At 42.4% G+C, this 14037-nt stretch overlaps 1 protein-coding gene across 4 annotated transcripts in view; it reads left to right on the top strand.

Annotated features, from left to right (window-relative positions):
- NPRL3 (NPR3 like, GATOR1 complex subunit) overlaps positions 1-14037 on the top strand; it is a 366504-nt gene that overhangs the window by 36752 nt on the left and 315715 nt on the right. For 2 of the 4 annotated variants that reach the window (XM_077448799.1, XM_077448798.1), the window contains exons 4-5: positions 6698-6736; positions 13560-13689. In XM_077448799.1, the coding sequence (XP_077304925.1) occupies positions 6698-6736; positions 13560-13689 (169 nt within the window). The remainder of the gene's footprint in view (positions 1-6697; positions 6737-13559; positions 13690-14037) is intronic. The other 2 variants (XM_077448801.1, XM_077448800.1) reach the window with 1 other exon arrangement.

The raw sequence follows: 14037 nt of genomic DNA, 5'->3' as shown, positions 1-14037 counted from the left end.
AGCGTTAAAAAAAAAAGCGCCTGTAAAGCGCTTGAAAGAAGCCTCATCTGCAATCCCAATGTGAAAGCCCAAGTGCTTTAAGAGCCCTTTCACAATGTCAGCGCCCAAAAAACGCTGGTAAAACGCCGCTTAAACTAGCATCGCTTTACCAGCTTTTTTCGAGCGCTATTGGGGTGCTTTTAACCCCTGCTAGTGGCCAAATAAAGGGTTAAAAGCACCCACAAAACGCTGCTGCCAAAAGCATTTTTCTCAAGTCATCTTCCAGGACGGCACACCTGAGATGAGAGGCTCCTCCCTACAGGAAACACAATCAATCGACAGCTGTTTTAAGTCCCCACCCTTCCCCTTGATCCTCAGTTTTTGATTGTGTTTCTCCCTACACAGCGAAACTGTTTGTTTTTTTCCAAATGACCCGAAGCCTGGGGCTGGTGGTCTCCCCCTGGGAGCCGGACCACAAGCCTGGGAAGCCTCTGGGTCTGGTAGGATATTCTTGTCCTTCCTGGGGGGTTCCCCTATCTTTTCCTCAGGGCGGGCAGCAGAAATTGGAAGAGCCCCCCTGAGAGCTGAAGGACCCTGGGTACAGTGGTGTACCCAGAACTTCAGGGGCCATTATCCTGTCTCCCCCCTCCTTACCTGTACAGGTGGCTGTTCAGACGGGGGTGCTGGCCATCGGTTCTTTCCAGGGGGCTTGTCCCCGACTCCTGGGTCCCCGGTAGCTCGCGTGGGCTGCCGGAGAGGGTGTGGCAACAAGCACCCGCGTCATTTTCAAACTTCGGGAAAATGGCAGCGGCGTTCTTACCCAGGAGGGAAGGCTGAGAGTCAGTAGGAGCAGGCGCCCGCATCCTCCTTTCTCTAGAGCGAGGAGGCACCAGTTTACTACGGTGGATGTCTGCCTTAACCACCTCAGATATGAAGATGGGAATGAGGAATGGAAGGCATTGCCCCCCCCCCCCCCCCATGTATATAGACTGACTTCCCTATGGGGACAGCAGTTGGGGGGGGGGGGGAGCACTTTGGCGGCTATCCTCCTTGCGTGTGGACCATAAGGATGGAAAAGCAAGCCCGCTGGCTGTGGCAAAAAGAGGAAGACGACAACGGTGAGTACTTTACTTTCCTTTTGCCGTGGGAATTTAGCTGCAAAATCCCCAATTCCAGCCAGAGGGTTCCTGGGCATTTGAGATCTCACCTGGGGTCTGGATTCAAATAGCCCTTAAGCTTCTGCTAAAAACACCAGCCGCAGCTCCCTCTTACATCAGAGAAGCTGTATGGTGGACAGGTGGTGCAGAGGAACGAGTGTGCCTAAACCACCTCAGATGAGAAAGAGGTAGGTAGGCCATTGCTCCCCCTTCCCCGTGTATATACTGACTGGTGCAGTGCAGAACCTGGGGTCGGGATACAAATAGCGCAGACGCCACTGCTAAAACCACCAGCCACAGCTCCCTCTTACAGCAGAGACACTGTGGTTATCGCAGCAGTAGGTTGCCAGCCTCTCCCTACATGCCCAGTTGTGGTACATTTAGTAGGGATGAATATAGCGTACAGAGGGGACCTGGTAGATACAAAGTTACTTACAGGCCAGGTATACCACTGAACAGGTTATTAATTGGGCAGTGGTTGGTGGATTCAGAAGCTCCCCTGGTCAGCAGGTGCACTAGGTTACCGGCCCTATTAGCCCAGCTGCTAGGAATCTGAAGTTGCTTCACAATGTTTAAAAGCTGACCTAACATTCAAGGATGGGCAGAGACCAAGCTACTGTGTGGCACAGTAGGGGTTCCCTTGTCACAGATCCTCCTTTTGGGGCTATAGTTAACTTTCATAAGCTCCAACCTCCCACTCCACCTTTACACTGTGTTTATATTATAGTGTAGGAGGTAAGAAGAAACTTTTTTTATTGGTTTGGGCTACAATCCACGCAGTGGCAGATCTAAAGGCGATTCACCATAGATCGCTCCCTACATCCTTTTAATTGAGGATTTTCTGTGCAAACCTATGCAAGAGCTACATAATTAATTGTTTGAAGCCTGCAAATGGCTATTTACCTCCCAGGGTAACTGGTAACCACCTCTTCTAGAGAGGTCTTAAATTGGTCTCTAGGGCTGGGCTCATTGAGACTTTAGTTGCTAATCAGCACCACCTGGATATGTGCTGGCTAGCGTTTGCTCAGTCTATGGAGGTAAGGTAGGACAACAACTACTACTAATAGTAGGGTGTCCAACCATTTTAGGATCTGTTCCTTCTCTGGTGGTGAAGGTTTAGTATCTACAGCCCAGGCTATGCCTATGAAATAAATTGCCTGTTGGTTATTTCATAAAGGGATAGACCATGACTCCTCATTGGCTGCACACCAGTAGACCTCAGTAGTGAAGGTTTGTGCTTGCTGGGATGTTTTTGTGGCACAGCAGAAATACACATTGAGATTTGTGACATCTCTGCTTATAAGGGCTATATTGCTGTACATCAGAAATGCACTGCACTGAAGCTTGTTTGCTGTCCTTTATATACTAAAGGTACTGCTTTGTTTGGCTACAGATCAGAAAAATACAACAGTGAAGGTGGTCTGTACTTTCTGGTTTTGTGTTGCACAGCAGAAATGCACATCATTGTGTCTGGTGACATCTCTGCTCATAATGGTTATATTGCTGCACATCAGACATACACAAGATTGAGGTCTGTCTGTGGGGCTTTGTGTCCTGTTTTACTGCCTTGTTGGTTACTTATCAGAAAGGCAGCAGTGAAGTCTGATGGTCCTGATCTGCGTGGCGTTGTGCTGATTCAGACAGTGCTATTAACAGCAATGGCTGCCGAGTTTAAACATGCGATTTGACATGTTGAGTCGCATGACAAATCATTTCAATATGGATGTGCTATCTCTATTCAGAGTGTTTTATTGTTGAAAATCAGATTTATACAGCATTAAGGTCTGTGAGGTTTTGTGTCCTGTATTACTGCCTTATCAGAAAGGCAGCAGTGAAAATTGATGGTTTGAATTTGTTGGGCTACATAGTAGAAATACAAATTGAACCCCTGCCAGTTGTAGTACATATACTGCCTTTGGTAATCCATGTAGCACCACAAAGTGGTGTTGTGCTGATTTTAGCCATGCGATTTGACATGTTGAGTCGCAAGGCCAAATCGCTTCAATATGGATGTGCTATCTCTATTCAGAATTGTTATATTGTTGCACATCAGACATATACAAGATTGAAGGTTGTCTGTCCTTTTATGTCTTGCATATATACTGCCTTATTGGCTGCATATCAGAAAGGACACAGCAGTGAAGGTTGCTTGTCTTTTTCTGATTTTGTTTTTGCTGCTCAGCTGAGAGACACATTGAGGATGGTGGCCTCTCTGCTCAGTATTGGTATATTACTACACATCAGACATACACAAAGATTGAATGTTTGTGTCCTGTATGTCCTATATTTACTGCCTTATCGTTTGTATATCAGGCTAAGCAGTGTTTCTCATGGATCTACCTTTCTGCATCTTAGGGATACACAGCAGGGGTTTGTTGGCTGCAATCCTCCAGGGAGTCACAGCATTGGGGACCCCTCACTTGTTCGACCTGAAGATTGCTATTTGTTTTTTTCCCTGCGACCTGTGTAATCTTGAGGTCTGTGGATCCAGGAATCAGGGACTGCTGGTGTCGCACAGACACAAATGGTACCCATTGGAAGCCATAGTGTATGACTTCTCATGCGTCTTGCAGTCCTAAGTCGCAGGTTGGGTCGCACGGGTGTGGGAACCCTAAACTTATCTGTCCCTTCTGATTGAGGTTTTGCTACACAGCAGGAATACTCATCATGACGTTATTGTTTTATTTTGCAGCAGACCAGAAAGATTGCAGCTGTAAAGGCTGTCTGTCTTTTTCCTCAGTGTCTGCTTTTATGTTGTTGCACAGCAGAAATACTCAAGATTGAAGCTTGTTGGTGCTTTCTGTTTCAGAAAAACACAATGCTGCAGGTTGCTCGTGTCCTTTCTCAGTGTTGGTTCTATCTGAACTACACTACAGAAGTGCATGACAGAAAGGATTGTCTTGTGTTCCATATTTTTCCCTGTGGCATAGCAAAAATGCACAACACGGGAGTTGGTGTTCATATTAATCTTATAACTGTGGTGGTTTGTCAGAAATACACAACATAGAAGTTTGGGTCTTTCTGTCTTTATAGCCTTGTTTTGCTGTACATAGGTAAAGCACAACAGTAAAGGGGGTTCCTGTCCTTTCCGTATTTATATATCAGTTATGACCTAGCTAGCTGCACTAAAGAAATACGCAGCATTTAGGGTTTGCTTGAGTCTTAATGTTTTTACGTCTTGGCAGCACATCAGAAAACCAGACTGAGGACTGTTTGTCTACGTTGAGGTTCAGATTTGGGTCTCTTCCCATATTTGATATATTAGTTTAGCTAGTCACACTCAGGCACACAACATTGTTGTCTATGCTTGTGTCCTTTCTGTCTAAATCTATTGTGCCGTGCCCACAATCTATGATCATTTTATTTGTGATATTATTAATGCATGTATCACCTTTTTGTATTTCAGCCTTCTTTTCCATGGAGGGGCCAGGAGTTCGGGCTGCAGCTGCCACATGTCAGAAAACCTTGACCACTTGCATTCAGGGATGCCAGAACCATTTCCTAGGGTTGAAGCCCTGTAGGGTTATGGGACACTGGAGGAAGGGGATAATGAATCGCCCTGTTTAGTAAGAACTTGGAGAGTTCTGTTCAGAGGAGTATTAGGGCCTGAGGATGAAGTATAAAGATGTATACCCGATCGAATAGGTTTTGGCTCGGTGCATGGCCTTCATTTTGCCCTTTTAGCAAAACTAGACATAGCAATATGGGTAGTCTACTCCTGCTAGGGACTTTAATCTCCTGAAGAAGGCTCTCAGGCGTAAGTAAGGACATAGATTGGGCATGCCTTAAACCCAGGGTTCAAGCTTCTGTTAATCTATTTCCCTTAAGTAGACTTCCCTTTAGTCTTTTGCTGACATAAAGATAAAAAGGAAGCAGTTTTATTTCCCTCAACAGGATAGTGTTAAGACAGGCCCTCTTATTGATTAATGTAGTGTCCTGGTCTTACACAGGTCTCTTATTTATCTTTTTAGTGGTTCTAAGTAGCACCTACAGGCATAATAGGCCATGGTTGTTAGATGTGTGAGATAGGCAACATTGCTAACCTACAAGTTTAACATGTTTTCTGATTCCATTTTTAAGAGCCCATTTCACCTAGATACTGCATCTGAAGCGGAAAAGGCAGGAACATCTGTGGAGCAGACCTGCAGATCAGCCGCATGATCCAGCTAACATGCCTTCATCAAGCATATGAGCGTATGGAGTGGAGGTAAAGCTCACTGCAGAGCCAAGGTTCGCCAAGAGGGTTTTGCAGTGGCCCCACCCTAAGGTAGGCCTGAGGTACTTGTTTATCCTCTCAGGTGTGCCGTCCTGGAAGATGACTTGAGAAAAGTACCAGTTACTTACCGGTAACTGTCTTTCTGGGAAATCTTCCAGGACGGCAGGCCTACTTCCCGCCCGTTGGAGGAGGGAAAATTCTAGAACACTAGAAGGTGAGTACCTATGAGGAATGATTTCCCTTGTGAACCTGGTTCAGGAGTTACTTCTCTACAAACTGAGGATCAAGGGGAAGGGTGGGGACTTAAAACAGCTGTCGATTGATTGTGTTTCCTGTAGGGAGGAGCCTCTCATCTCAGGTGTGCCGTCCTGGAAGATTTCCCAGAAAGACAGTTACCGGTAAGTAACTGGTACTTTTCAGGCATTTTTCAGGCGCTTCCCATTTGATTTCAATGGGAAGGGTCGCTTTGGGAGCGGTGTGTTCACCGCTCCAAAAGCGCTGCAAAGAAGCTGCGTTTGCCGGACTTTTTTTGACGCCCTGCCAGCGCAGCGCCTCAGTGTGAAAGCACTCGGGCTTTTACATTGGGATTGCAGTTGCGGCTTCTTTCAGTTGCTTTTTTTAAAGCTAAAGTGTCTGAAAAATGCCCCAGTGTGAAAGGGATCTCCATGTGAAAGCACTCGGGCTTTCACATTGGGATTGCAGTTGCGGCTTCTTTCAAGCGCTTTACAGGCACTTTTTTTAACGCTAAAGCGCCTGAAAAACGCCCCAGTGTGAAAGGGGTCTAACACCTTGTACGTTAACGCAGGATGCAATACATTTGAGTCTAACACACCAACGTAAAATATGCTGGTGTGAATGGGTCCAGAAAGAAGTTAGAACTTGTGGTCCATTTATTTTTCATGTACATGTTTTAGAATATCTTGAAGCCTCAGATTTTAATGTGTCAACCAGAACATTTTACAGATATCAGGAGTAGCAACCATTAGACTTGCTTAGTAAAACCTGAACTTAGTTATGCCCTATATAGGAAAACAACATCCCCTCCTCTGTACAAACCACTTTTTAATAGAATTACCTAGGAATACATATTTGTAATGTTTACATATTGTCAGCGGATGTTACTAAGAATAATACTCCTTCACCTGGACCGGATACAGATGGTAATTATCAGACCAGCCGCACCTGACTGGGACTTGGATGGTTTAAGAGTGTGCAGGTATAATTAATATCCAACTTTACATATCTTATCTTATAAAGTTAATCAAAAAATGTTGTGGTATGTTTTTGGTGTGTTATTTTGTTTTTCATGTTTATTCTTTGTTTGTGGCTCCTGTTCCTATTCCAGAGAGCCATGTCCTCTAACAGATGAGCAAATGGTTGCAGGGTAAGACCAGACATTCTAAACAATCTAGCTTTGTTTAGAATAAGTCTCTCTCCTTATTGAGTCTTTACCTCTTCCTACTTGTTCTAAAGTCGCTTATCACAACATAAAATAACTCTAACTTTAGCTTGGATATTAACATTTAACAAATTATTACAAGCTCAATGCTAACATTTCTTTGCACAAATTCTTGCTTAATTCTGATAAAATTTTCTTTTCATGTTCCTGTGATGTAATGTTTCCCAATCCAGAATGGAATATTGCTATAAAATCATGTTGCATAAACCAATACAAATCTGTAGCAATGAATTGTGAACATGTGTAATAGTATAGCTCTATGGATTTTCTTCAGTAAGATTTCTAGTGTTACCACTACCTTGTGGACCACCAAATACTTTATATCTCAATGGTGTTCATGTCCTTTTATAGTTCCATGAATCGTAGCAGCCAATCGTCTTACAATCAGCACTGGACAGTGGCAGTTAAAGAATTGTAATTTTATTCTTTCAAAAAAAGAAATGAATCCCCTCATCCTGGGCTACAGCAACATTTATTTATTTGTATAACTTTTTATATTACAGTGCTGACATTTCGTACGTTTTTATTTTTTGCACATTGAATGTATATTAAGCTCTGTACATGGAGATAACCATGATAGTATAGTGAAAAGGCAACACCCACAAACCTACAGATACGCACGCTTCAGTTTTATCTTTCTGAAACCATATGTTACAGATGCGTGCATACTTTTATTCTTCCATTTTTATTTTTTTGCCCATACTAAGTAACCATTTTCAAAATGTATTAATACATAGAAAGTGAGATATGTGCAAAAAGAATGTGACACTATGGTGGCAGGCATATACTAGACCAGTCAAACAGCTTTCAATACAAAACCACATATATATAATGTGTGTGTGTATTTATCTTTACATGTAAAATCTGCGCTTAGGGAAGACAGACATAGTGTGGTTAGTAGTTTTACACCACTAGCGTTCTTGGTTTGAATTCTACCAGAGAGGAACTCTTCATGAATTTTTGTGTTCTCCTGTGTTTGCGTGACTATTGTGATTATTTATGTCGCTCATATGTCATAACGTATAAATGACATATATAATGGTTGCAAATACTGATTGGATCTAGAATATATGTATTTAAAGTACAGTTGTAAATGGGATGTTTTATTATTTTTCTTTATTTTAATACAGTTCACTCAATATTTAGGCTTGGTTCACACTGCTGCAATATAATTTTTGACTCCATTCTCATTAAAATTCTGTAGTGCGACTTTAATGCAACTTTGCATATTCTGTGGGACCAAATTGCACCAAAGTCACACTATGCTGAGTCGCATTGATGAACATGGGCACCATTAAATCAAATGTTTTTTTTTTTCCCCTTCTCATGCGACTGTCTCACTAGTGTGAATTACCACTTAGGGATCAATTCACAAAAGGATATCACCTGAGATATTTTGGTCACGTGACATATTTGCCCAAATGTCTCATAACTGATATGTAAAAGGTCAGCAGGTTTATGCGGGGTTTACCACAAAAACTAAAATGCACAGTAAACACCTGTCTAGAATAAAAAAAAAAAAAAAAATATATATATATATATATATATATATATATATATATATATATATATATATATATATATATATATATCTCTATATATATATATATATATATATATATATATATATCTCTATATATATATATATATATATATCGGGTTCAATAACAGGTGGTCTAGCCACGCAGTATTTAATGAACAACCATGGGATTCCTCGCTGACAGCAGAATGTAAACAAAAAACCTGGCATTAAAAAAAGTGTAAAAAAACAAAACAAACTTTTGGGTCTGGTGTGTATTTTGGGGGCACCTCATGCCAAAAATAAAAAATAAAAAAAACAGGAGCCAGTCTTTGACAAGTTCTTTATTAAAGAAAAAATTTAATAAATGTCCCCCAAAGTAAATCCAGTATCAAGAACGATGAATGCCAACCCGCACAAAAGAAAAGAAGTCAGCACCTGACACTTGGCTTGCTTGACACTCGATTTACTTTGATTCGATTTACTTTTGCATTTCTTTCTTTTTTTTTTTTTTTTGGGGTAGAGAGCTCTTGGGGCCCCAAGGGGGCTTACAGATTTTGATAAGTCCCCCTCCCTTGCACCCCCACAACCACCCGGAAAGTGTTGGGGGGTGGGGAAGAGGCCCTTGTAATTATCAACATGGGGGCAAGGTGCTTGGCGGTGTACCCCCCATGTTGAGTGCATGTGGCCTGGTCCCCTTTTCCTGGCCTGCTGGGCAGCATAAGGGTCTGGTATAGATTTGGGTGGGGGGCCGCTCACAGCAGATGAGTGATGGTTGTTGGGATGCCAGCGTTCGGCTCCAACCAGCAACTCTGAGCTAAACTGTCATATTTAGCAGTGCTAAAATTACCACTGCTAAATGTGTGGTTCCTGCTGCAGCCTCTTTCTGATAAAATAACATGCAAAAACACGTTAAATACAGCAAAATGGAAAAAAATTGACCTTGTGCGGTATTTAGCTTGCATTTTTTTGTGACTCACGAATTTGTGAGTTAAATACCCCATGAGTTATTTTAACTATAAAATAATGCAGTATTTAACTTTCAGTGCCCCCTAGTTTTGTGTCTAACTTGAATGTTTAATCTAGTGCCCATGTGGCTAATTTAGGTTGGTCTGATTGGCAACGTGTTTCATTTTGTAATTTTCAGTTTAATATGTGGCTTACAGTAGCTGTTCTAAAAAGAAAACAGAGAATTCTATGATGCTATTTTACTTATTGCTATTGATGGCAATGAATGTGTTTCTAAAAAAGAAAAAAAATACTGCAATACACCCAAACAATTTCTTTTACTAAGTCGTAGTGAAAATGGGTATTGTTTGGCTCATTTCTTTAATAAAGTGGGGGTTGGGCACCAAAAATGCAGTGAAGGCCACCAGTAGTGCTAGGTCACAACAGGTACTTATCTAGAGGAGTATGAGGTTTATATATTCTTACAAATGCATATATTCAGTCCAGGAAGTGCCTGTTCACACACAGTGCAGTGACTGTGAAGAAGGTAGTATTAGATGGATTAGTAGAATATAGATAGACAGAAGTGACTAGACAATTAAAGAATTGCAGCGAAAATAAATTTTAAGCATTTATAGAAATATATTTTTTTGCTCTTTTGGGATAAAGGTTTTTACCAAATGAATAAAAGCTGACCATTGCAGACTTTTGCTGCACTGCTTGTTCTGTTAAAGGAAATCAAAGTATAATAGGATCAAAAAATATAAAGCCCAGTACACCTGTACTGAAAGTTGGCTGGTTAAGCCAGAACCGGACAACTTCCGGGAATTGTGTACTTCTGTCTATTCAACAGAAGCAGGTCTAAAGGTCTTGCTGGAAAACCAGCTATTGGCTGCCAGTGCTGATCAGTGTATTTGGGGGGGGGGGGGGGAGACGGAATACAATGGCACAGGGCACATCATTATGTTGATGCAGGGAGCTATCACAAGTTGATTAAAAATACTCACATTTCAGTAGATAAATTCCAGCATATTAAGCAGTAAGATATGTTAATCCGCATGTTCCCAGGAGATGTGGGTCTCACGGGCCGGTGGAGGGGATCCTGTGTCCTGGGTACTTGGAGCTCTCCAGTGGTACTGTGGGCACTCTGCGCCTCCAGGTGGCTTGGACGCAGGTGATGGATGATCCGCGTTATCATGGTGTCTTCACTTCTGGGGAGCATAGCCTGATGAAGGAGCATGCATGCTCCGAATGCGAAACACCACCCGCCTGACCCCGTTCACGGAAGTGAAGACACCACGATAACGTGGAGCATCCACAGCCTGCGTCCAAGCCACCTGGAGGCGCCGAGTGCCCACAGTACCACTGGAGAGCTCCAAGTACCCAGGACACAGGATCCCCTCCACCGGCCCGTGAGACCCACATCTCCTGGGAACATGCGGATTAACATATCTTACTGCTTAATATGCTGGAATTTATCTACTGAAATGTGAGTATTTTTAATCAACTTGTGATAAATCTATTGTAAAACACACTGCACTTAGAGGGCGCCCTCCTTCTTTCTCTTGTCTTGTCTTGTCTTTAGAGCTCCTTCTAGCTTTTACGGACCGGCTGCCTTCTACATCAAAATTTGATCATCCTAACATGGACTAAATCTTGAACCTGCTGTAAAACATTAATATTTACCACCAAGTTCCCTCTCCCATTTTTTCCCCTCAAACCCCCCCCCCCACCCCCCCACCCCCCCACCTTGATTGTAGGTCTATTGAAAAGGAGTTTATAAGTATTGGGCAAGTCTGCCCAACCATTTGTTGCTGAGGTCGTCGGTGTCCCTACAGAACCCGGAAATATTTTTACGATTGGCAGTTAGTCAAAATATCTTTTTTGTCATATAAATGTATGCATCTCAATAGGTTAAGGTGGGGGGGGGGGGGGGGTTGGGCATTAATGCAGAATCGTGTATAGATGAACCCTGGCAATAAAAAGTTAAATAAGCTGTAAAGCAGGGGTGTCCAACCAGTGGGCCGCGGAGCCCTCTGATGTGGCCTGCGACCTCCTGCTCTGGGATGGCTGGTTTGCAATCTCAGAGCATCAGTGTTGTGAATGAAGGCGATGGTAGGGGACGCAAGGCAAAGCAGGGAGGCATAAGGTCATGCTTCCTGTCACAGGCGGAATGATACCAAATGCACTCTGCCTGGGACAGCAACAGTCGGCGATACCTGAATGGAAGACTGTTATTATAGGTAAGTTTATTACTAATATCACAATGTATATCTGGGCATATCTGTTCTTCAGTGGTTACTGCTTTCAAACTGATTTGCAGGTGCAGCGCACCTGCAGATTACCTGCACTGAGCCATAGACTTCTGTTATTACCTGCCAGTTTGGTGTGCTTTCAGAAAGTGAACTTCACCTGCAGGATATAATAAAGCCTATGGCAAAGTGCAGCTAACCCACAGGAAAGCCACAGGTGCACTGTGCTGTGGTAAACCCCAGCGCATCAGCTTGAAAGCAGCCTTATGCCGCGTACACACGGTCAGAGAATCCGTCGGAATGCGTCTTATCGGACCGTGTCGTCAGATAATCCGACTGTGTGTGGTATGCATCGGACTGATTCCGTCCGAATCTCCGTCGGACCCAATTCTCCAACATGTTGGAAATATTTCTCGACCAACTGGGCCGGTCGGACCTAATCCGATCATGTGTAGCGAATTTTGATCGGACCAAGTGCCACGCATGCTCAGATCAAATTCCTACATCAAAGCTATTGGCTACTAGCCTGAATGTAGTCCCATCATAACGAAATTACGTCACCGCATTCTTGGCAACCGCTAAATCAGACAACTTGGCCCGACCGTGTGTATGCAACAGTTTCGGACACAATCCGTCGGACTAAATCCGACGGATTTGGTTGGCAAAATCTCTGACCGTGTGTACGTGGGCTTAGACCACTTTCACACAATCGAGCCGAACCAATTAGACCTTCTATTCACCTCTATGGAGTGGCAGATGTGATCCAATCTGATCCGCAAAAAAATAAAAAAGGGGCATCTATTCGCTTCTGTCTGAGCAGATCGGATTGGAGGGCCCATAGAGTAGAGTGGGCTGTGTCATTGTCCACTCTGCATAAGCAGAGTCCACTCATTGTGGCCCGCGGCCGGTTATCAAGTCGCTTAAGTGGCCCTTGCTCTTCAAAAGGTTGGGCACCCCTGCTTTAAAGTGTTAATGTAATTTTAAATATACAATTTCAATATTTTTATTTCTGTGGCTTCCATTACAATCACTCAGTGAAGGTCCTTGTTCAGGCACTTCCTGTTATAGAGCGATTTCCTATCTCCCTGTGTTGTTACTGTGTCATAGGCGCCTCTGATGGGAAGACTACAAGTGATCAGTTTAACACGCATTACACAGGCATGGTCCAATGGTTTTTCACCATTGGGAAACCCATCCTGGGGCATGGCATACTTCCATCACTGGAAAACTTGCATGAGGACAGGAAAGTGGTTGTAAGGAGGCAGTAGGAGATCAGTAGCACTAAGATTCAACAAAGGATTAAAAAAAAAAAAATACAAGAATTTTTGGCAATTTGTTTTAGCAAATGAATGCCATTCTATTAGGGTTTATATCGTCATTATGTTTTCCCCAGGAGAGCTGCTGTCACAGTGGTAAGAAGCACTGTGTAAAAGAGAGAATGGGAAGCTGAATTTTGATTTCCAGATATTGAATTTTAGGGGATTTTGCTATGCATTGCAATGTCACTGCAGTGTTACATATACCATGGGTGAAAATGTTAGTTCTTCATTGGCTCTGGCCTCACAACCCATCATTTTTGTTGGCTCCATAGGTTACTACAGCAAAGTCCATTGGCTTTCAGAGTTTTTAGGACATGCTGAATTTAGCAGGCTAGTTAACACATTACTTGTTGGATGTAGGGAAAGGTTTTTTAAAAACAATAAAAAATCTAAGTATTTTCCTTTATTCCCTCTTTAACTGTCAATTTTCAGTAATTGAGTTGTGTACATGGTAATAAATGAATCATGTAATTTATCAGTTAATTTAGTGTCATGTTCATGGCTTTCTGATAACAGCACTTTTTTTTTTCTCAGTAAAATATGATTCTTTGCAGAGCATGGGCTTAATAAGCATGCAGTCACAATGTAATTCTTTTATACCTTTTTATTAATGTCCTTACAATTCCTATTTATTTATTACAGAAATAAAATGTTCTAGCCCCTAACCAAGTTATTTCTAATCTTTTGGTCTTTTATGTTGTCTGTTAAAGATTTTCAGATGTTATACTTGCAACAATTTTGGCTACAAAGTCAGATATGTGTGGTAAAAAGTTTGAACTGAAGATAGACAATGTGCGTTTTGTGGGCCATCCAACTTTGCTTCAGCATGCACTGTGCCAGGTAAATTTACCCTTAATAAAAGAATCAGATTGTTGTAGTACTATTGTACATTTGGGATAAACAATATTTAACATTTTTAGATTTAGTCTCAAAGAGATGATGTTGTGCTTTACATTAAAAAATACTTTGCAAAGTGAAGTCCATCTTTCCTATATTTAGAATTAGAGGGTAACATGAAACATGGCCACAGCCTCCCACCCCCAGACTGTCCCTCCCTTGTAGAAACCAGGGGTTGTCTTCTCTGCAGGTTCCTGCCATTTTTCTTTTTGATTTGGCACAGCTGTGCATGGTTCAACTGGGTGCACGCACAACCTTGTCATTCATTCCCAAAAATCTAAACGGAAAAAA

This window comes from Lithobates pipiens, unplaced genomic scaffold, assembly GCF_037356315.1.
Source record: "Lithobates pipiens isolate NorthernLeopardFrog02 unplaced genomic scaffold, aLitPip1_a1.2 Scaffold_22, whole genome shotgun sequence".
In the NCBI taxonomy this organism is placed as follows: Eukaryota; Metazoa; Chordata; class Amphibia; order Anura; family Ranidae; genus Lithobates; species Lithobates pipiens.
Note: the sequence above shows the minus strand (reverse complement) of the source record. Positions and strands in the feature narration are given on the sequence as shown.